This window comes from Balaenoptera physalus (assembly GCF_965194825.1).
Source record: "Balaenoptera physalus genome assembly, chromosome: 3".
In the NCBI taxonomy this organism is placed as follows: Eukaryota; Metazoa; Chordata; class Mammalia; order Artiodactyla; family Balaenopteridae; genus Balaenoptera; species Balaenoptera physalus.
Window position 1 is genome coordinate 31,011,076 of NC_138890.1, and position 25,076 is coordinate 31,036,151.

At 35.5% G+C, this 25,076-nt stretch overlaps 1 protein-coding gene and 1 long non-coding RNA gene across 3 annotated transcripts in view; one reads left to right on the top strand and one right to left on the bottom strand.

The window, feature by feature from the left end:
- Nucleotides 1-25,076, top strand: part of LOC309658278 — a 953,833-nt gene that overhangs the window by 388,178 nt on the left and 540,579 nt on the right. The gene's annotated exons all lie outside the window — the stretch shown is intronic.
- The window catches only part of LOC309658213 (teneurin-2-like), a 1,589,229-nt gene continuing 1,568,185 nt past the window's right edge, over nt 4,033-25,076 (bottom strand). Inside the window, exons 10-11 of one of the 2 annotated variants that reach the window (XM_082456602.1) lie at nt 15,041-15,115; nt 4,033-11,154 (exon numbers count right to left, since the gene is read on the bottom strand). In XM_082456602.1, coding sequence (XP_082312728.1) covers nt 10,862-11,154; nt 15,041-15,115 — 368 coding nt within the window. In that variant the 3' untranslated portion in view covers nt 4,033-10,861. The remainder of the gene's footprint in view (nt 11,155-15,040; nt 15,116-25,076) is intronic. The other variant, XM_082456603.1, reaches the window with a different exon arrangement.

The window sequence follows — 25,076 nt, forward strand, 5'->3', positions numbered from 1 at the left end:
AATACACACATGATTAGTTGCTCAGCCTTACTTGTATTCAAATAAATGATAAAAATATTTTCACCAATAAACAGGAAAAATATTAAGATACTTTTCAGTGACTTCTGAGCACAAGTGTGTGTGTCAGGTCATTTGCACATAGTGCTGGTGCAAGGGTAAACATTCCTATAAAGAAATTGGTTGAAAACGATTACCATTTTAAATAACCATGTATGTACTAAATCTTCTAGGAATTTATCATAAGAAAAGAATTTGGGATGTGCACAGGAATTTAGCTACAAGGATTTTATTCATCATACTACACTTTATTGCTTCTAAAAAAAATAAGTTAAATGTCCACTGAAAGAAAATTGAGGAAATGTCTCATGCTACAAAAATTCTATGAACCCCTTAACTACTGCAGAAATTAATGCCATGGGAAGAAGTTTATAATAGATTTACTGGAAAAAAAACCATGATGCCAACTCTGTACAAATATTTACTCCACATACACACATATACACACAGCACACAGACTGCAAAAAATATGCACCAAAATATTAATCATGGTTATTTCTGGTGTCAAATTACATGTGGTGATACACACACATACATGGATATTTTCATATATTTTAGATATACTTTGCATACGTATGTAGTTTACACATATATATATTTATATACATATATTGTGTATTAATATATGTTAATATTATATATTATTTATATCTCAATTCAGACATTATAAAGAATTAACAAAAAAAATTGGCTTCTTCCAGCAATTATTAGTACTAAAGTAAAAATTGGTAGCATTAGGATTCCATTTTATTTTGAGAGTCCAGATGGCTGAGAATCTTTAGAAAGCAATGAAGAGGACAACACTTTGTATCAAATCCTATGGGACCTGGTAAATATATTTACTCTTACTTAAAAAGAAAGACTGAAAGTTGCAAAACGTAATACTCATCTTAAAATGTTAGAAAAACAACAAAATATACTCCAAAAATTAAAACGAGAGAATTATGAAAATGAACTTAATGAAAAAAGATAAAAACTAGAGAAAATTATAAAGACAAATAGAAAGCTTGAAAGAAAAAAATAAACATATCTCTTTCAAGACTGATTTTTGTAAAACAATGAGGGATAAAAATATAAAGGATGAGGGATGAAAAGGGAAACAACACAGTGACAGAGGAACTTCAACAAATTACATGAGAATATGATTTCCGGAGAGCAACAAGGATATAGAAACAGAAATAATCTTCAAGAAACTATTAATCAACCTGGAATAGTTCTAGCCAACGTTCACCTACAACACACTAGCTGTTCCTTTAAAAATAATATTATGACCTGTCTTCCTTGTCCATAGCAATATTTGATGCTATTTTATTATTTAATCATGTGATTGAAAAGTAATAAACACTGGAGTCTGGCTGTTGTAATACTGTACTATATGTGTGAGCATAACGGAGTCCTCTGTAAGGAACATTCTCTGTACTCTGTGAGCTTCAAATTGATGCTTTTTCAAATGTTAATATTTTAATTATAAATATTCAACGTTCATATGCTAATCAGGGCTTAATTTTTCCTACTGAAATGCCAAGAAGAAGGACTCTCTGTAATCCAGAGATTTCTTGGGTCCTCCAACTTAGATTACAGCTTCTCTCTCTGATATCACTGCTTCTAATTTTGTTACCTTCCTGTCCAAACGTGTGTGTGTGTGTGTACATGCGTGTGTGCTTTAATCAGATGCTTCCTAAAACATTACTGTTCCTGCTCAAATAAACTTTTAGTTGTTCTCTAACTCTCCTTGGTCAGACCATAACTCAAAGCTCTTGGTCATCTAGTTCCTATACCTCTATTGTTACATATCTACTGCTGTCCAATGAAATTACTATGTTCCCATTAGTCTGATGTGAGTTGGAATTTTGGGGAAGACAATGTTCCTGAAAAATCATCATCATCTTTGCACCATCTCCTCATTCCCCAACCACCATACACATTGGTTTTCTTTCATTTAGAATATCCATCATCTCATTCCCACTTATATATGAGTTCTAATCCTCATTTACAACCTAATTAAAACTGTCTCCTTAAAGCTGCCCCTACTATACCAGTCAGCTGATGCATACAATGTTTATATTCTTATTTCTCTACTCAGAAGAGACAGGGATTTCTCTATAAATGTATAGGGGTGCTTGCTTTCTTCAATAAACAGCAAAGTAAATATTGTTATCTATCCATAAAAGAACTGGAAGTTGACACAGGGAACTGAGAGAAGAAAATGGGAATTGTATCAAAAAAAAGAGTAAGGTATGATTGGTACAGATAGCTCTGAACAACAAGAAAGACAATCTGTTAGGTTGCCACAAGATAATGGATTATCCAAATATTCCAAGGAGAGACTGCTGCTTCGACTTCATCTCCTGGGAAATAAAATGTCTAAAACAACAGTCACTTAACACTTTGTCATATACCTATATCAACAAAAAAATTTTGGACACACTTCCAATATATACGTCTCTGCATTTATGTACTCTACCACGTATGTGTGTGGGTGTGTGTACATACACTAACACATTACATGCACTATAAAATACACTCAAAAAATAGAAATTTTAAAGGATAAAGGAAAAGAAATGTACCTTTAAATAAAAGCTTTTTTTTCTGCAACCCAGTGAATCATGATGTTCAAATCACATTTTGGAAACATGATCCCACCAATTTTAACAAGAGGGTTGAATGAGAGAATAAAGAAATTAGTTCACTGATGGGGTGATCTTTGCTAGATGCAGGGTGAGGGGGGTAAAGTATTAGGGGAAGAGATCAGGATTGGGAAGGGAGGAGAGACAGAGAAGAATACATTTTATGCTGCAAATAAATCAGCCTCCCCACCAAATCACATATGATTTCTCTGACAGCTCAAACTGGTTCAGAGTTGCCAAGAGGCAAGAGTTCTTATGTGGGAATTGAGAGAAAGTGGGCTCTGTTACATTCATTCTGATGTACACGGATGGAACGATATAGTTGGAACAGTGGCTTGAGGCCTTAAAGTGACCAACAGAGTTCAAGTTAAAAGAAGGTCAGCACAGGTCTCTCTTTTCTCCTTCTCCTAAAACTGTGCACTACAAAACATCAACAGTACTCATTCTAGCATTTTCATAAATACCCTTATGATACCATTTCCCTGGAATTTGATCAATTTCTATTTCCTGATATCCATCCCTCTCAATAACATCCTTCCTCCCAACTGAACTCCCCTCCATGCACACACAACACAGACACACAAATACAAAGAGACACACAACAGCTTTGTATAATGCTGAGCATCCAACAGCCACTCCCAAATTTTTTTCAGAAATAAAATAAGGATCCCCCAGACTGAAGTGTCTCCTCATCTGTGATTACTTAGCTTACTTTTTGTCAATACTAAATAAAACAGAACATAGTTTTATCAGCACCACATACGTTGTGTGTATTAAAATATGCATATTTAACCAATGTGCATTACCTTCCAAATACCAATTTTCTTTATCTAAAAAAAAATATTTCAAAGATCATTTTGGATCAGTGAATGTGTGATAGTGTCATTTCTTGCATAAAATACACTATAAAGAAATACTTCCTGAACCTTCTCGTGAGCCTAGCTCTCTCCACGTAAAGCCGCGCCCTCCTTTTTCACATTTAACACAAGCATAAATAGTATTGCCGTAGTGTCGATCTTTTCTACCCACTTCAGGCCAGGCCAGTATAAAACTCCACGAATGGAGTTTCCAAAGAATGCTAACTCAAATATTTCAATCCCTTCCATTAGTAAACATGCTTGTATTTCAATTATCTTCTCTCCTTCACACATATCCTTGGGATACAAAGAGAACTGGGAGTATATTGTACTGTTACTCAGAGCCGTCCCGGAACAATACTTGGATATCCTGCTTATCCATGTAGACGAACGTTCCTTAGTTTGTGGAGCACGATTTCTGACCCGCTTTTTCCCAACTCAGCATAACCCAACAACGCTCCTAGTCTTTCTCTTTTGGGGTGCTGGAGGTCTTCATATATCACTGCATTTTCCTCTTCTAGTCTTTACTTTATTGCTTTTCACTTCATTATAACAGACTCCATAAACCACTCGCCTGATCAAGCTGAACATAGTACGAAGTCATTTTCCTCCTCTTTGAATGGCTTCCTCCTGAAAAGCCTCAGAGTTTTCCTTAATCAGCTGAAGTAGCTAAAGTATTTAAAGTAGGTTCTCCCTCCATCTATTTCCTAAAAGTCCATCTAGATACTTTTACATTAAAATAAATATATGTGTTAAAATTAAAGGTTCTGACCTTAACTGTTCAGTACGTCAGGGCATCTCCTTCAGAAGATGGGGATGGCATATCACCCACTTAGCCTCCCCTGGCCCACACATACAGTTACTTTATTAATTTCCATGCTAAATTGATTTTCATTTGATTTAATTTTATCGGAACCCCTTTAAACTATTTTAGAAATTTGGTAGAGCAAAAGTAAACCCATTTTACAGATAAGCCAAACTTACAGAAAAGAAGTAACATCACTATGCTAAACACATGTTAAATAAAGCTACAGTTGCTGGTTTCTAGCTTTCTTTCTACATTTTTATGAACTCTGATTTCCCTAAAGTTTGTACACAGGTCAAGTTTGGTCATTCAAGTGCTACAAAGGCTAAGGCAGACCTTAACTGATAGGAGTAGCCTGGAGGGAGCGCAGGTGAACCAGATGAAATGGGCTTGTCTAGGACTGCTATGGTTACTGCTTCTATGCCTGTTTGTCCAGAGGGAAACCTGGACAAATGGTAATGAGTCTTGTACATTGCAAGAGAAGCCAAAAATGAAAATTTCTAATATGAAATCTCCCCTTCTTAAAATGTTGGTTAGTAACGCACAATGTTTTAAACACTGCACTGACCAAATGAGATAACTCACGGGCTAGATTCGCTCGTGGACTATACATAGTTCATCACCTCTGTAGCTGATGACTATGCCGTGACTCGCTTACCTCCACCTTCTACTGCTTTAACATTCCTCAAACTGAGTTTAGGGAAACCGTGAAAGGACAATCTTCTAGGCAGTTCCTTCAGCTAGTACCGAATAATACTCAACATTACATCACCAGTAACATTTTTACCTTTGTGTATAAGCATATAGATGGTAATAGGCACATATCTGCAATTTCTGTTCTATTTACAAATGCATCACTTGAAATTTTCCCCTTCCCCTCACACATTCCAGTTTCAGAATGGGTAATTAAAATGTCTCATTACTTTTCATATGCACTTCTCAAATCCTGTCTGATTTGATTTTAGGTTCTGAGCAATTCATCCTGATTCAGTTGTGTGTAGAAAATATATACTATCAACTTCTTTAGCTTTAACTCATTTTATTTAATACTTGATTACATCTCTCCCCCATCTTTAAATTTAATTTGATCCTTGACAAACAACAACTAAACTAAAAAGTGACCGAGCAATAAGCAAAAAAGTTAAGAGTTTTCTTCTGAGTTAAGAGGCTTCCAATCGTGAACTGACACAAACACGGTGTGTCTCACCCGGTTACTGCCTTTGCTCTTAACTGAAGTGAAAGTACAGACATCAGAAACTCAGCAGCTTAAAAGCAAATGATTATCCACCAAGCCCAATGTCTCCCCGAAGGCCTGGAGATTACATGTGTAATAATCAGGCTGCCCTTGCCAAAAGTAAGGCTTAATGCTTCATTTTTTTTTATTGTATTTATTGAATGGAGCCATTGCTTGATAGCCCTTCTGAGCATTAACAAACATGAAAGAAACCACCAAAGGAAAGAAAGAAATATATAAATAACGAAAAACCATGCCACTAAAGTTTATAATCTGGAACGTGCAGTCCTGGAAATCAGGCACATACTCTTATACTCCTTCAAGTACTCTGTTCTACTTTAAAGTTATGCAAGCACTGCTTAATTTGCCAAAAACCCGAATCTCTGAAGTCCCATTTAGATGCATTTGCAAAATACCAATCCTTTTGCTTCTTGCTTCTGTATCATGCCATGTGACAATGTGATATTCCTAAATTTTGTTTTCTGGTTCTATATTATTATCAGCTGTATTTTAACACTGTGATAATCATATATTTAGGACTCCCCTGAATAACTTTTTGTAAGATAAGTTGCCCCTATAGCCGCTAGTACGTGGACTTGCAGGGAACTGGACCAGAGTTATTAAAATCAAATCATCCTTGCATTTAGGAAGAGACAAGACTAAGAACCTGTGACATTTGGTTCTCACGTCCTTCACTTTTTTTCTATCCATGATAACTCATTTCACATTCTTCTTTATAAGTGCTACTCTTTCAAATTTGCAAGTATAAAAAAAAAAAAAGATAAAGTTTAGAAACACAACTTGAAATAATGGTCATCCAAAAGGGATTAAAGTGTGATTTTTGCCTTATTTTTAAGGGATTGAGGCAACATTTTCTTTAGCTACCATGGAAGTTTTTTCCCATAAAATCTGGCTGAAAAAGAAATCATCCACATATCAACATCAAAAGTACAAATATTACCCTATGATTTTGTACTTACCTCTTTAACAACTATTCCTACTCTGAACATTTTTGCTTTTGTGAAGAGCAAAATTATGAGCTCTTGGCTATCATTGTCTGGTGCTGTTAGTAAGATTTTATATCTGTTCCGGGCATTCTCTGTAATTTTTACATGTGGCTTGGGGGCGGGGAGAAAGGAGTAGAGTGGATTATAAAACACAAAATAAATTTAAGAATATGTAAGAGGAATAGAGTGGGACAGAAATAGAAACCCACTGGCAGGTCTTGGGTGTGTTTGCTTACAGGATACTCTAATGTAAAATCTACTGAGGAGCTGCCTTTTGAAGAGAAAGAAGGAAGACTTATAAAACTCACCTCCTAGGACAAATGAAGGCCATGTAGTTGGAGGTAACGATCTACAGACAGTGTCCCTGGAACTAAGGGAACGCCTTCCTCCCATCTGAATTCACGCCCCATGTCTCCATGAACCTGAGATGAATACCTGGGTGCGCTCAAAGTTCTCTTGAGGAGAGAGGAACACTACAGACCTCTTCCAAGAGGACTCACAATCTAATAGCACCTGGGTTCCACAAATACACTTCACACAAATCCATTAGGTGCCGAGAGCCTGCCTGCTTTATAAATGCATTTGGTGTAATGGAATGGAATTAACCCAACATTTATATTTTCATCCTCAAAGTACGTTAGGAGAATTATAAATTTCCCAATTGACAACAGATGAAAATGAACACTGTCCTTATTTACTTTGGGTGGAAACAAACAGGGCAAAGGAAGGATACTTTTCTTAAAGCTTCAATCCAAGGTCAGATTTTGTTTTCTGTAATTTCTGGCTTCCTATCCCAGAGCCAAGCTTATTTTCTTTGTCTTTTCCTTTTTTTTTTTTTTCTTTCTTTCTTTCTGGATTTCCAATAAAATAACTGAAACTAGAATTATGCTTTAAAAAAAAAAAAATCTCAAGGATATTTTTAAGTCCCCAAGGTAAAGAAACTGCCTAAGGGGGTCAAGACTGTACAGACCAGATTTTGTACAGTGTGTGCTATTTCGCATTTTTAAGAAGGCAATTAGTTATTCTTGTGTATTAGTGGCTGCCCCATTTTCTCCATAACTGATAAAAAGGGCCTCGGAGAGGGCATATTTTAAGTGGGACATTTATTACCCAAAAAAGGAATGATTCTAATTTAGAGTCACTGGGAAAGCCCTTTCTATAGATGCAGTTAAATTTCCCAGCTGCAAAAGCTTGGCCTCGCTGTTTCCAACTCTCACTGCCGTTTCTAGCTAAGCCATCGCTAGCTTAAAGATAAAGAACCTGATAAAATAACCTGAACACGAGAGTTTTATCTATTTAAAGCAATCCAAGGGAGCACAATATTAATTTGGTGGCCGTGGAGTATGTGTAAGATGCAGAGCTGTGTGTGGTGATAACCTTGAAGAATCTACACTGGGGGAAAAAAAAAAAAAAGGGAGAAGGACAAATTCACCTGTGTGTTTGGTGTGATGGGACTTTCAAGTTACCAGTTACTTGTAGGTCATTTTTGTCACAGCAGCATGTACGAAGAACTGTTGACAGTTAGGGATTTTTATTACATGAGTTTGAAGGTTGGGTCCATGTTTTAGGTTACAGAAAGCCGAGTAGATTTTTGAGATATGTCTTGACTTGCTTAGCAAAACCACACTAGGAATTTTTTAAGGGAATTTTTAAAAAGCGCTGTGAAAATCTCTGTACCCCAAGATCCCACCATAAAAATGAAATAAAAATACATGGGGTCCAAAGAAAAGATTCATTCCATGGCCACATATCCTTAAAATCTAAAATGGAATTGGAGGCCTTCTTTCTCAGAGTATAGATTCTCGTTACTTCCTCTTCAAGAGAAGCATACCTAAAAGGTTATTGATTTGGTCCTGAAGGACAGAGTGTTTATTACGGAGGAAGCCATGGCGGAGTACGAGTGTGAGAAATTAATGATGGCTTTGTAAGTGTCCACGCTGTGGTGTGGAACCAGTGGGGCAACTGTCAATCTATATGATAATACATTCCCAAACTTCATAAAACCAGTGAGGTGAAAACGCATTGATTTTTGGGGGGGAGCTAAATAGAATTTATCAAAAAGAAAGGGCAAGAAGTTGACTGAAGTTAACACCTCAGTCTGCAGAGTAGCTCACACCTCACTTTTTATTTGGTTGAGGAGTTTATGATGTGATGTGTACAATTTCTTGTTTTTATTTCTGGCCCCCAAGGAGAACAGAGCATGCATTATGTACATCCTTGGAATCTGTGAAATATTGAAAAAATTTAAAAAGAGAAAAGGAAACACATTCTATCTGTACATTTTTAAATAACCATCTATCACCTAAGCTTGAATTCTGGCTTCAGAACTCCCCCTTCATGCTCTGCCAGATTCAGGAACAAAAGAATTGTTTCCTGGTTCTAAGTACATTATCTAAGTTCTTTATGCAATTCTGATTGTATTCGAACTAGCATTACAGGGAAAAATCGCCACACTGTATCTAAGGGTTTATTTACTTCCTATCAGTACACAGGGATTTATATAGAGTGCCGCAAGGTGAAAACTGTTTGAATATGTTTCAAATGATATTGGAAAAAAGCAACTACTGTTGGTCCACCCAATACATCTTTACCTGTAAAATCCCCTCATCCCTAACAGTTGTAGGTAAATTCAAGGCAAGACTTTTTGCTCCCTTTTCTTCTCTGGAAATCTCCCCTTATTCGTTGAGTTCTTAAGATGTATACAGCTTAAAAAAGAAAGGGTGCAAATTCTAGGAATATGTATAAATAATTCTTTATAGATGGTGCCCACGAGACCAGCGAGAATTCCAACCATGGAACATTTGCTAAAATACCTTGTTTAAGATATGCCATAAATTCTTGGATTACAAATGATTTTATTTATTAGGCAATCAAAGTGCCTCCATTTAAATAGTACCTGACACACACTGAAGTGGAAAAAGTACGTCAGTAAAGGGATTCAATGTATGCCTTTATGAAAAGTTCTGAAAGTAATTTCCTAACAAATAAGCACCTTTAGAGTGCTGAATGTACCGAGTGTCAGAATTCTGTTAAAATTCAAAAGGAGTCAAGTGCAGATTTTTCCTTGAGAGGACACCTTGATTAGCTACCTGAACTGAGGCATAAGGAAGACACATCCCCTTGTCCTCAATGTAGAATAAATTATTTCACAATTAAACATAAATTTAAATGCAACATAGTGACATCTTTTAGAATATATGCGACTTACCCAGGCAATGATGTATTTTCAACATGGTTTGGAGAGTAAACAAAATTTAGCTATGCTTTTGTATTTACAACAAGCTGCCTGCCTGCCTGCAAATTTCTTTCTTTTATTTTTTAAAGGCAAGAAAATACTTAGAGCTGCTCTAGTAGAGGTTTATAATATTTATAGAAACCTTCTTAACTGATCTATCTGTAAACATTTTAATGGTAATTCTTTTAGCAAACACACAATATATTCATAACAAACCACACAGCATCTGATGTTTTCTCAATAAATCCACCGTACCTAATGCAATTTATCTTTTAAAAAATGTTTTGGACTCAACACGGTTCTGAGTTGCTAAGAAAGCCACAAATAAGCACCTTCTCTCTTTAATGACTTGCTTAGGCTTCCCTATATGTACTGCTTAATGATCGGAAGCATTTAATTTTCAAAATTTCATTAAAACACATCCACAAAGCTGATGGATAAAGCAACAGTGATTTGTGACAGAAGGTGTGGGAAGCCATGAACCTACAGAGGTACCAAGGAGAAAAGTAAACATAGAAGAGAATACTTTTTTGAAGACAAGTCTCTTCCTATTTGTCATTATTAAACTCTAGAGCATCTGTTCCAAGTCTGATCTCCAATACGGATATGAGGCATTGCCGCCTGAAAATGAAAGTCTAAGATAAGGTAGGATTCTTAAGAGTTCTTCATGAAAAAAAATAACCCAGGTTGCCATTTACTGGGAAGGGGAAATCAATACAAAGACCTAGAAACTTGTGGAGAGAGGACACTTTCTAGGTATAGGTCATAGTTTATCAAGTTGCTTCTTTTGAAATGCAATTTACTTGCTAATAAGACCAACTGACGATGCCTGAATAGTGTGCTATCATCAAAATGTGATTTTAAAATTCTCTCCTCGTTTTTCGTGTGTTTGAGGTGTGCTGGTTTATTTTGCCCCAGCTCAGCGTGGGTAGACAAGGTCGAGTTAAAAGAAAATGAATGGTTTTTATACGCCTCTTTATTAAAACACAAAAACATCCCGAGCCCCACATTGTGCAGTACCCAGAACATTAAAAAATATTTAAGAAGCGGGCCTACCGTTCTCCTCATCTGACTTATTTTCGTTGTCAGAATCAGTCAAGGTAAGGGCCGAGTTTTCACGACTGGACAGGCCGGAACTGCGCCTGGATTTTATCCCTCTCCCCCACAATCGGATGGCATGTTCTGGAGACATCCCTCCCTCTGTATCGGAGTCGGCGTCAGACCCTGTGCTCAGAGAGTAGCCCTGGTGAAGGATCCCCATGTCGGAACAGTAGCCGCTTCGGTGCGGGGAGGGCTCACAGATCCCCAGCTCTGCAAGGGTGAAGTTAGTTCCTAGGGTGACAGCAACAAAGAGACCGATTAAAATTTGTGAAATGCTTTCAAACTTCAAATTTATTCTTACAAAAAGCAGACAGACATTTTCCTGTTCAAAAACTATACCGGATTTGCTGTAGTATACAGCTAAGCAAGAGTATTTAGGATATTGGGGTATATTTGAGAACAAGAGCAACAAAAAAGTAAACATCTAAGATTAATTTTAATCCTAAAACGGAATGCTCAGATTTTACTTGAAAAATTTTTAAGTATTTACTGTTGTCTAGGTAGCACCATGTAGCTGATAAAAACACTGGATTTATAAGAGGAGCTAATATATACCAAGCACGTGCTTTGCTCCAGGAATCTTTTATTCTGCAACTTTTATTTTACATTTAAAATTTTCACAACGACTTTATGATGATGATAATATTACTGGAATCATTCTGTCAATAAGGAAACTGAGGAACAGAGAATTTAAGTGACTTACCCAAGGTCACACATCTAGACTGTAGTAAAACCTGGATCTGATCCTTGAGCAGTCTGTCTTCATGTCAAAGAAGCTTAATCCTCCAATAAATGGGAGTGGTGGCCAGGAGACCTGGGGACCAGTCCTAGCTTTCCACTGGTAAGTCTCATTGTGGCAAGTCTCTCTTAACAACTTGAGCCCCAGTTTTCTCTTCTGTAAAATCTGGGTATTAATCTCTTAAATTCCTCAGAATCACTGTGTGTTTTATATGTGATAATACATACACCCAAGTTTGTTCTTTTTTTTTTTTTTTTAAGTTAGTATAGGTAAGGTGTTAATTAAATGAGTATCCTAGGGATGGAGTTAGTCCACTTTTGTTTTGTTTTTTAATTAATTGTTATTGGAGTATAGTTGATTTACAATGTTGTATTAGTTTTAGGTGTAGAGCAAAGTGAATATGATATATATCTCCATTCTTTTTCAGATTCTTTTCCCATATAGGTCATTACAGAGAATTGAATAGAGTTCCCTGTGCCACACAATAGGTCCTTATTAGTTATCTATTTTATATATGGTAGTGTGTATATATTAATCCCAATCTCCTAATTTATCACTTCACCCCCCACGTTTCCCCCTTGGTAACCATAAGTTTGATTTCGAGATCTGTGAGTCTGTTTCTGTTTTGTAAATAAGTTCATTTGTATCATTTTAAATTAGATTCCACATATAAGTGATATCATATGATATTGTTTTTAAATGGTATCAATTTCTTTTTGCTAACATAACTTAAAACCACAAGTGGGTTTTATCAAGGACAGTGAATGTGTGCACATGTAGGGAGTGCAGGGGTGGGCCTGTGGTTTGACGGGAAGCAGCAGAGAATAGGCATTTATTGAACACGTCTACGCCACCATGTGTTGGGCGTGGGGCCAGGTACTCTAATAGGCTTTATCTCATTTAAATCTCATAAAAGCACAGCAGTTTAGGTGTTAACCACTTTACAGCGAAGCTAAATACTGTCTCCAAGGTCACACCTGGGCAAGTGGCAGATCCACGAATCACCTCTACATCTGTAGATCCCAAGCCTACACTCTCTCTGCAATGTCAAATGGTCTCAATCAGAAACCAATCTGGCAACATTTTTGCACAGTGAATGCTTTATCTATTTGTGTGCTTTAACATTCAGCTTCTTAAAAAGACATTTTAAGGTTTCACTGCATATTAGATGGACTCATGTGGTCCACTGTATTTACTGACATGTAAACCTGATTTTTTAATTCTTACCCAATTTATGGGCAATGAAATAAATGTAATGAAGAAATGCACTTTTATGCTATAAGTGAAGAAAATCTTCTGAATAACACCAAAGCCATGGGCTTACTCACTCTCTGTATATTCATTACATTAGAGCCATTCATGTCTCCAAACTCATGATATAATTAACACTATGATCATCTACATTCATGACATCATTTCTCAGATATTATTTTTAAAAAGCCCCAAACAACTGTTTATATTAACCTAGTATAATGTTAATTTGTGATAGACACAAGTGTTTTTATTCTGAGGCTTTCCTTTCCCTTCTCTACTGCACACTGAACTTCCACAGCTTATTTCACTGTGTAAATGGGATCAAATCCAATACTTGCCACAATTGTTTCTGGAGAGTGAAACCTGTTCATTGGAGAGCCAACCCAAGCAAATATTTCTGCGGGGGGCGGGGTCATTTCCTGCTACTTGTCCAGGGAAGAGGGGTGTTTTCACCACCACTCAGTGCAGTTCTAAGTGTTTATTCCCTGGGCACAGTTTCATGATGCTGTCTGATATTCTCTACCCAATGTATTCTGTTCCAGTTTGCATCCTTGGCAATTAGGTATTGTCTTCTAATTGTACACTAAAATGTATATTTCAGTTTCAGTAGTCTATAAAACTAAAGTTATTGAGTTCATATATATCTGATATTATAATACTTCTCTCTCTATCGTTGCTTTTCTCATTCTTCAGTCATTGGAAAAAGTCATTTCATATGAGCATTCTCCCATCTTGTCTTCAGAGCTCACATTCATTCTGGAGGGTCATGAGGGATATTGCTTCCTTTTCCTCCAATAAAGGAAAACAACCCAAACTAAAACATACATGTTTTTATTCTACATGTGGGAATTTTGAGCTCTATGATTCCATTTGGAATGGAGTGTGTATGTATTAAGGCAACTTTCCTGATGGTTTTCTCACATCTCATTATCCGGGACTAGCTTCAAAGACCTCCTCAGGAAAAGAGAAACAGACAGCCCTGTGAGCAAAGGAAGCCTCAGCTTTCTGAGGAGCCCATGTGCTCTTCAATCTGGGTATTAGAAGTCACAGACAGGGAGCCTAGGGCATGGGGAACTGTGGAATAAATGTAGTGCCCCTCCTGTGGTTATGACATTTACTTGATGATAAGAAATAAAAATATTTTTCTGTTAAAACAAACTTGAGATCTTCATAAATCAGTGAAAATCTGCATACATTTTTCAAGTAATCACAATGTTAGAAAAGAAAAAGGTGTACTTCAAGAGTTTCAACTTCAAGCTTACAAACCTGAAGCTGCAAACAAGAAACATTGTAAAGAAAATTGAAGGTATTATACCAAATACACCAAAAAAAGTTAAATAAGTTCACACTTACAGAAAGGCAGGCTTTCCTCTAAAAACAGAATTGTTTCTTCAAAAATATTCCCTTCCGAACTCCTCAGCTTCATCTTCCACTAGGACCACACTTCCCCAATGTTACCCGCTCCCCACAATTCCTAGTTTGGTACCTTTTTGTCCTCAAAAAACTCACAGAAGAGAAACCTCACTCTAAGTACCTGGGGCAGATTTTGGACCAAGTCTTTCCCAGATTTGCTGGTTTAACATATGAAGCTGGAGAGCCACAGATATAGTAGAAAGGAAAGACTGGTCTAACATTTATTAAATCACTCAACAAATATTTATTGTTCCTAGTGCTGTGCTAGGCCTTGGAGATATAACAGTGAGAAGTATAAAAATACAGTCTGTGACATTTACAGTCTAATCGGGAAAGGGGCATTCATCAAAGAATCACATAAAAAAGTACAATCTATACAGTGATAAATACTATAGAGAAAAGGGCCAGGGAGCCATGAAAGGTCATCCGGTGCTCCAACCCTTCATCCTGTCGCAGCTTGCCCACCAGACGTTCACCTAGTGGTAGACACGAGGGACTGGGAGTTTACTCCACCGAGAAGTTACCACGTCTCCTTCCATTTGCTCTTACCATACCCAGCTTCCCAAGCACTCCTCTATGTGAATTTATTTCAGACAAACATTTTTCATGTATTTTGGCTTAGACCAAGTCCTCATGTTATACCACTTTGCTTAGCATGTAAATAGTACAGGGGAATGTTAATATCATGTCAACTTATTGTTTTGCACTTACTTTGCTTATTGATGGAAGACTGATTTGGCTCTAATTCATCTTGTATAATTATGTCTTTATTAAGCTCCATGGCAGCTTTGAATAGAAGAGAGAAACTAGTCACTGTGTGATTCTCCAAGCTAAGGCTTCTAGTGGAAAGCAGTCAACATTTCACTCCTTCTTTACTATCTTGCAGAGGATAAAAAGAGGCACAATACTGCAGCATTCATGGAACACATTCACCCTCTATCTGCCTCCGACCTCGCTAGATCACTAATTAAAACAGGCGTGGACGATGCCTCCAACTCCTTCCATCTCAGGTGTGTGTTTTATGGCTGTTGCCAATACACTGCTTAAGGTGGCCCCATATTACACTGTCAAGGCCAGAGTCAATATTTTGATAGAAGAATGATTACACAAAAGCAATGATATTTATATCATGGAATTTTATTATAATTTAAGGTGTTATCAATGTCTAAATATTGACACTGAGAGAACAGCAATGTCTAAAAACTGTTAGGTGATCAGGATAGCAGAATGCAAGTCTTTAAAAATAACTCCATTGATCAGTCTCTTCTGCTTTAAGTTGCCTTTTTTTTTTTTTAAAATCGTAATCTCAGTGTATGACTTGGATCCTTTCCAAAACTTTTTTAGAGGAAAATTTTGCAACAGGTATCAGGAGTCATCCTTTGACCAACTAATTTTATGTGGGGAAAAAATCCTAAGGAAGGATATGTCAGTGCACTGTGATCTTGGCTTTATTTTCTAAGTTTTTCCCAACTTCTCACACTTTGAAATAACCTTTAAGTAGGAAAAGCACATATGTCGCTAAGTCAGAATTATCATGTCATGGTAATACCAGCGAATACAAATAGCACTGAAAATGTCAGCATTTGAACAGATTTTTACTATGAGGGCAGGAAGATAAAAGTTAACCGTAGTAATGGGGGTGGGGGGTACAATATAGAAAACTTTTATTATCTAAATGTTTACTATGTGAGTCCCCTGAGTTTAAGAGAAGAAATTTCACACGGGAAAGCAAAAGTTGCTATAACATGAAACTAGTCAACAGTGATCACTTACGAAATTAATCCCCACCTATCCCCACCCACTTACTACTAGTATCTCTCCTCATATCAACCACCGTATTAATGTCTATATCATCAATTAGTTGCTAATAACAAGAAGTAATATGGTGCCAATCTGAGATTAAATTATAAAACTTGTGAAGATGCAGATATCCATGAAGTCAATAAAAGTGATGCTAAAAAACACTAGGATTATAATCAAGGACATAAAATAACGAAGATTTAACAGAATTAAGCTGTTAACAAGAGAAAATAGAAATGAACGTCGGCATGATCAAAAGATGATGGACTTCTGGTTCTAGATTAAGATAAAATTTCCCACGTCTCTCTACACTTCCCACTAAAGACAGCTAAAATCCCTGGACAGTACATGCAAAAACTACATAAAATGAGTCTAAAAGAGGTTGAGAAGAAGACAGATCTATTAGGGTCCTGGGACCTGAGGAAAAACATAGGTTTTCATTTTGCCTCATATATCCCAGACGTGGTGCTGGAGAAATCTGCAAATTGGAAATACCAATGGAAGCAGATAAAATAAACCCAAAGTAAAGCCTACTGCTATGAGGAGGTCCTTCCCCACCTCCACAAACACACCAGGGTGGAATCAAAGAAGACTGAGTGGTGAGGTGGAACTTCCACTGTCACCCAGTGGCAAAGAGCTTTCCCTGATTCCCTGCAAAGGTGTCACTGGAGTCCATGAGGGGATTCTAGACTTCCATCTCCACACAGTGGTATTGAAGTACCCCTCCCTCTCCCTGCTGGAGTCAGAGGAGGATAAATGTTAAATCTAGTTTCTCCACCGCTGGAGGACTCACGGGGAACTCTAAGGAGGTGCCCCTCTCCCTCTCAACCAGGTTGGTATCTGCAGGGTCCCAGTGCGGGGGCTGAAAACCCAACTCTGCCCAGTAACAAGGAGGCATCCCTCCCCACTTCACCCCAATTCCCCCCCTTGTCAAAGTGGGTCAAGTGAGGAGCCTGGACTTTCATCTCCACCTGGCAGTCAAGCCTCAGGGTCCCATCTTCCCCACTGGCTTGGTGTCAGAGGAGGCCTGCTGAAACAGAAGATTTAAGTAAGATCCAGGTTTTCAAAACATAATACTTCAAATCGCCAGGATACAATAAAAAAATCACTCATCATACCAAGAACCAGGAAAATCTCAACTTGAATGAGGAAAGATAATTATTTAAATAAAAGGTTAATGAGAGGCCCTTTGGAAAATTAATGAATCCATCAAATATTTTTTTGCAAAATATGACCCCCTGTGATCACGCTGCAAAATGCCACTAGGAATGAAAGACGTAATGTTGTACAGTCATACAACTGTGCCATAAAATGTATATCATGCCCCACACAAATTGTTATTCTTTACCCTTTTGAATAATTATAGCACAGTTGGAATAATAAATTGTATTAAACATAAAATAAAATATACTCTTGATAATCAATCTTATTTTCTCAAGATAAAGTCACAATAAATTATTTTTACTATTTAATATGAAATATTGGTTCTTTCTAAGCACTGATTCCTTTTGGAAGTGGCCTTTTTTCTAGGATCATTTATCCTAAGACAAAGAGAATCTCTTGTAAATAAACATGGGTCACTTTTCTTGAGCAAATGTTAGACTCAACATTTTAAAGTCAGGAATGAATATTGACTCCAAACTTTTTAGCAGATATTTAAGAAAAAAACACAAATTATAATGTTATAGTTCTCTTTATCACAGAAAGTGAAGTAATTTAATCAGATGCTATAAGCTTTTGCAAAACAGAAAGCTAGCAAGAAAAATATCGAAATTATAAGAGATAAAACATAACTTTCATTTTGGTTTGATTCATCAAAATATATCACCAAATTATTATCTTACATTGAATGTCAATACTTTAAATTTTGAGCAATTAAAGATATGTATAAGCTACACAAAAAAATCAGTCCAAATCAGTTACCAACATTATCTAAAATATTATTTTCATAAAAACTTAAAATCCACATATTTGTACATGCAATGGTAACAATTTTGAAAGCCAATGAAGAAACTTATGAATTCTAAATTTTATGCTTGTGTATACTAAAATTCTTCACATCAACTCTCTCTTAATGCCCTTCTAAAGTTCATCTGATTTTACACATTCAGATAGTTTCCCAAATGTTGACAAAACTGTTCACAAAAAATCCTGTGGCTTAAAACTACAGAGTAGATGTACATGCATTATTATTCATAAAATTTAGGTCCAATATTTATATTTCAAATATACACTTTAAGAATCGAAATTTTCTTTTGTGTAGAGCACCTAAAATGTTCATATTTTGATATTTCTAAACTTGCGCAATAACTATTTTGGTCTCTATCTGAATCTGTGTCTGACATGTCACAACTTATCCAATTTGTAACTAGAATCATTCCAATGTTAATAAATACATTCCAGATCAAAGAAACACCAAAGGCTAGTGAAGAGAGGAGAGTTTCCAGTATTTGAGGTTTTTCTGTAAGCTTTATCCCCTCAAAGCCAAAGGTGAATGTGGCATTCTCCTCTGATAATGGCATTTTCACATTCCAACCTGAACAAAGCCCAACTTGGAAAACCCAAAAGCGACTACAACAAAGCATTCTGCCAAACAACTGCCTGTTCAGAAATAGAAAGGAAATGCTCCAGCTAGCTGGAGACTCATCTGCTGATGAAAATTCCAACAAGATTAAAAATCAACTCCAGTATTAAAAACTATACCAATCAGTTATCCTATGTAAGAGAATTACAAAGGCATACAGTCATCTGACCCTGTGAGACTCTGCTTCTCCAAACAATTTTTTTATTAATTAGAAAAAATAAAGAAATCAAAGGACAATAGTGGGTTAGCTCCAGTGGTCTAGCTCTTCTAAGTTTGAGAACGTAACGTTTACTGAGGACTTCAGAATGTGGCAGGCACTGTCCTAAATGCTTTTATATACAGTTTTCCAATTAATTAGGACCGCAACCCTGTAAAATAGTCACTACGTATATGGCCTAGGGTTAAAGTACGAGTTCCAGTGTCTGTTTTAAAAATACTCGTTGACCATATATTCTCAGAATTAATTACTTCTGATGAGTCTCCACTTATTTATAAAATAGACGTAAAAATAGCACCTGCCTTCATAAGATTCTTGTGAGCACTGAATTAGATAAGGCAGGTAAAAGTGCTTAGAACACTACCTGCCACATAGTAATCACACAACAAATGTAGATAATATGATGATCATCATCAGTTTACAAATGAAGAAACTTTGCTTTTTTAAAAAAAAAATTACAGAATTATTAGCTCTTTTTTTTTCTTGAGTTGATTCTGGAAATTTTGGAACAATACATTTTTCTAGGAAAGTGCCCATTTCATCTATGTCTTCAAAAGGATTGGCACAAAGTTATCCAAATATTTTCAAGTCCCTTCAAATTTCTGCTAGGTTTGTATCAATAGGATGCTGTCTTTTTTTTTTTTTTTTTTCATTCCTGACATCATTTATTTGTGCTTTATTTTAACTGGATTGGTTTCAGCAGTGATTGAATAATGGTTTTTGTCTTTCAAAAAAACAAATTTTTGCTTTTCTGATTCTATCTACTATCTCTACATATTTTCTAGTTTATTTATGCTTACGTATACAAATTATCCCTTTTCTCTTTCCTTCTTTGAGTATAGTCTATTGACCTTTTCCGTATCTTTAAAATTTGATTTCTTACGTCATCAGTGTTTGGCCATTTTTCCTTTTTATTGTATGCATTTTAGCTATATATTTCTCTCTACGGACCACTTTCACAGCATCTCAGAGGTTTTGATTCACAGCATTTTCACTGTTGTTTAGATCTAAATATTTCCATGTTTCTATTGAACCTATTTATTAAATTTCCAAATGTACTGGGATATTTTGTATACATTTCTGGTTTTGACCTCTAATTTAATTGTATTTGGCTAGACAGCATCAGTTTTATGTTACTAAACTTTTGAACAATTTTTAAATTTGCTTCATAGCCTGCTAAATTTTTATAAGTATTTCATGTGTATTTGAGAAAAACACATGTTCTCTAATTACTGAATGCAAGATTTTATATATGTCAATTAAACCAAATTATTAATCAAGTGTTCAATGTTTCTACATGGTACTAATTTGCCATTTGATTCTCTTACCAAGAATTGAAAGTTATATGATGAAATTTCCTACTATGATGGGTGTTTTCCCCCATAGCTTTATCCATATTTGCTTTATCTCTATTTAAGGCTATATTATAGGTATATATATGTTTAGAATAATTATAGTTTTATCATCAATATGTAGTGACTATTTCTAATAAATTTTTGAGATAGTATCTAATAAATTTTTGAGATAATATCTGTTTTTTAATATTTATTATATTTTACAAGGAATTTGTCCATTTCATCTAAATTGTCACAGTTTATGACAATGTCCTTGATTTGGGATATTTGTGTATTCTCTCTTTTTTTTCTTGATTATTCTAGCTATGGCTTTATCAATTTTATCAGTTTTTCAAAGGACCAGCTTTTGGCTTTAATATTTTCATTTCTTTTCTATTTCTTTAATTTTTGCTCTTATCTTGATTATTTATCTCTACTTATTTTGGGTTTCATTTCCTCATCCTTTTCTAGGTTCTTGAGGTACAAATGTAGATCACTGATTTGAAAACAATTTTTATTTCTTAAATAAAAATACAAACTTATCATCTTCCCCTCTTTAGCTGCATCTCACAAATTTGTATATGTTGTACATTCATTATCATTCAATTCCAGATATTTTCTAATTTCTCTTGTACTTCTTCGATGCATGGGTTACTTAGAAGTGTGTAGTTTTATTTCCACATATTTCGGACTTGTCTAGATTTCTTTATTATTAATGATTTCTCACTTAAGTACTTGGTGGACAGAGAACAAATTCTCTAGGATTCCCTCTTGAAATTAACTGAGACTCACTTTGGAGCCCAGAATATAGTATATGTTGCTGAATGTACCATTGAAAAATAGAGTGTATTCTAAAGTTGTATGTAGTGGTCTATAAATGTCCATAAGGTCAAGATGATTAAAAATTGTGTTCTCTACATCCTTACTGATATTCTTGGTCTAGATGTCCTATCGGTTACTGAGGAAAGGGTTAAATCTGTAACTAATTATGTATTTTTTCTTTCTCCCTTTACTTTTGTCAATTCCGCTCCCCCCTCCTTTCTTCTTCATAGGCTTCTTTTTGAAATTATATTATTAGACACAATTTTTTATCACCAGGGCAAATTGACCCTTTTATCAATTTCAAATATCCATCTTTTTCTCTGGTAATACTCGTGGTCTTAAAGTCTATTTTGTCTGATGCAAAACTGTTCAGCTTTCTTAAGTTTACTGTTAACAGTGAACATATTACATGTCTAATTTCCTTCCTTTGCTTTTAACTGTTCTGTGTCTTTGTATTTAAAATGTGTCTCTTGTAGACAGCATATATTTGGAACTTGCTACTTAACTACTCAGACAATCTTCTCCTTTTAATTGGTGTGATGGTTAGTGTATATTAATGTAATTATTGATATGGCTGGATTCAGGTTCACCATTTTGCTGTTTTTCCTGTTTGTCCCTTTTCTGTTGTTCCTTTCTGTATTTCCTTCTCTACCTTCACTTGGGTTAATAATTGTTTTTTAAATTCCACTTTAATTTTTCTATTGGCTTTTAAGCTATCGCTTAACATAATTTTTTTAGTGGTTGCTTTAGGGATTACAATATGTATGTTACATTAGTCTATTTAGAGTTCTAATCTTACTTGATATATGCTGTTCCTCCAATTTCTGTGAATTCATGATTTCTTTCTTCTAAAAAATTCTCAGCCATCATCTCTTAAATATTTACTCACTCCCATGCTCTTTATTGTCGTCACTAATTAAACTTAAGACCATCCTTCTCTCCTAGTGTCTCTATTATATTTTTAACATTTTTTCTTTCTGTGCCATCTCTTGCCAATTTCTTCTAGTTATCTTTTCATTTGGCCAATTCTGTTTTTAATTGTGCCTGATCTCATATTTACTGCATGTACTAAACCTTTATTTCAACAATTATGTGTTTCATTTATAAAATTTATATAGCTTTCTAAGTGTTTCTATTCCGTTTTTCTATTATAATCGTACTTGCTAATTTGCATATTATACACAGTTTAAAGTATGTATCTGACAAATTCTAACATTTTAGGACTTTAAAGATCAAAATTGGTTGTTCGTTGATTTGCTCACTCTTAATTATAAAGGTCTGTTTTCTTACATACTTAATTAGATTTAATTTTAGCTGACATGGGTTTATTTTAACTTTTAAAAATCACAAGGGCCTAAATTGAGGATTCTTGCCTCCTGAAAAATGTGTATTTGCTTCCTTTCAGGCCAAGTGATAGTATTCACCACATGCCTCTTGTCAATTTCCAGCTTAACGCAGGAATCTCAGTTTCATGCCCTCCCTCTTGCTCTGAGTTCAGGTCCAATCTCCCAAATGCTCTGAGAGCAACGCTTGCCCTCATTGAAGGCCTACTGTGAGCTTGCAATTCAATCTTCAGATTTCTGACTTCAGCTCCTTTTTAGTTCTTATTTTGTTTTGTTTTAGCTGCTTAGAGATTTCTTTTACTTACTCTCAGGACTATACTGTTGTTGTTTTGATCATGCTAGTTAATATTTCTATGTTTCAACTTTCTCACCTGTAAAATGGAGAAAATTACAGCAGTATTTGCCTCAAAAGGTCATTGTGTCGATGAATAAATATTTATAAATGTAGAACATTGTAGAACAGAGTAAGTAGTCAATAAATATTAGCTATTATTATGAATATTACTATTATGTTACCCAGTAAGTATATAACTACAAAACGATGGGTATGATTCTGTTTTCAATTTTTTTCTACTACTATACAAATGAAATACTTTCTCCAGTTAAGCTGCGTATATTTAGATATATTTAATGCTTATTCCATTATGTAATGTAATATCCTGCTTTCCCAAAGTAATATAAAGAAGATTTGATATGTCAGTAGAGAAGCTACCAATATTAACTGAAATTTTGACAAAGGCATATGACATTTGCATTCTCAGCACTCATGAAGGTCCCTGTCTCCGTCATGCACTTGATGTTTTGAAAACATTTTGACTTTCCCATCACTGAAGAATTATTCTAGATCTCAAGAGTTAATTAACTCATCTACAGTCTGACATCTAGTGAGATGGATAGATCACGGTCTACCACCAAGTGAATATATGTATAGCAGATATTTTGCTTCAGTGACTAATGAGGGTCTACTTTGTAACAATAAATATTTGGGGGAGAAATGTTAATGATATACTCTTGTTTGTAAATCAGTTCCCTTAAATCAACTGCTTCGTCACCGTCTACTGTTAGGATTTAGATACTTGTCTAAATCCACGTTAAGCATCCAGCCATTGAGCTTGTAGAAAATAGCAAGACCATAGTTTCCTAGTGCCTGTTAGCATGCGTTAAACAGGGAGAGGATACTTGAAACTGAGTCAAGAGTCTTCCTTTTCTTCCTTTCCCACCTTGCTTCTTGCATTTCAAACTCATGTCGTAGGTTACAACTACATGTAAAGCCTTAATTACATTTAGCATCTGGCAGCTGTTGACTTACAGAGAGTTGTTGAGTCACATAAATTCAAAGTCAAAAAGAAATTCAGGAATAGAAGGCAGAAGCTTGCCCAATGGGGGAAAAAAATCTTATGTCATCACAACTGAAATACTCCACCATCAGCACTTTTCTGTTGGTGGTGTGAGCCATGCTGTAACTAATCAGTCTCAGCAACACCAAAGACTATCTCACCACTAAAATACATATTCCCAAAGTGGATGGAGCCATCAACCAAAGGGCCTTACAAGCATTGTTTTTAGTGTGTGACGGATGTGTTCACCTGCAATGGAGACAAGAACTTCACGGGGATTTCAGTCTCTATAGGCATCAACTGATGAGTTTTCAAGAACAAGATCTTCACACTATCCACTCAACACTGTCACCAAAGTCAAACGTGTTAAGTAATTTAATTCAGACACTGCTTACTTTTGGAAGAAATAAGTCTCCTGAGAAACTGGCAAGAAGAGCTGCAAACCTTTAACACTGGCCACCATTTGCCACACGATGCAATTTTATGAGGAGAGAACTGTTGGAAGTAACAGTCTTGGTCTTAATAAACATAGATCTAAAAATCCAAATGTCAAGTTACAAAAACACAACTAGAAAAATATGGCAAGTGGTGTGCACTGTATATATACAGATACATATACACTAACAGGATAAATCTGAACTGGAAAAATCTACACCAAATTTTTAATAGCAATTACTTCTGGAGATGAAGTTCGGGGCGGGGGGGCATGGAGAAAGAGGATTTGAAACAAATTTCACAAAATAGTAACATTTGTGAATTAGAAATTATGAGTATTATATACTTTATTCTTTGTACTTTTCTGTGGTTTAAGGTTTTTGCCTAAAAATTAAAATAATTTAAAAATAGGAGCCTTGGGCCAATCTAGCTCGATTCCCTACTTTAAAATATTTGCAATATCATAATTTTTCTATTGTTCAGTCATTCAAAATTTTTATGTTTGTATTTTAAGTTAAACTACAAAGAAATGCCTCCAGTTGCATGCCTATTTAAGTTCGAGTCAATCAGAAATAAATTCATGAAGCAAAAGTAAATGCAATCAATGGATAAATAAACTGTGGTACATTCAGGCAATAGAATATTATTCAGCACTAAAAGGAAATGAACTCTCAAGCCATGAAAAGACATAGAGGAGCCTTAAATGCATATTACTAAGTGAAAGAAGCCAATCTGAAAAGTCTATATATGTATGATTCCAACTATGGGACATTCTGGAAAAGGCAAAACGATGGAGACAGTTAAAAGGTAAGCGGTTGCCAGGAATTGGGCAGGGGGAGAAGAACAGGCTGAACACAGAGGATTTTTAGGGTAGT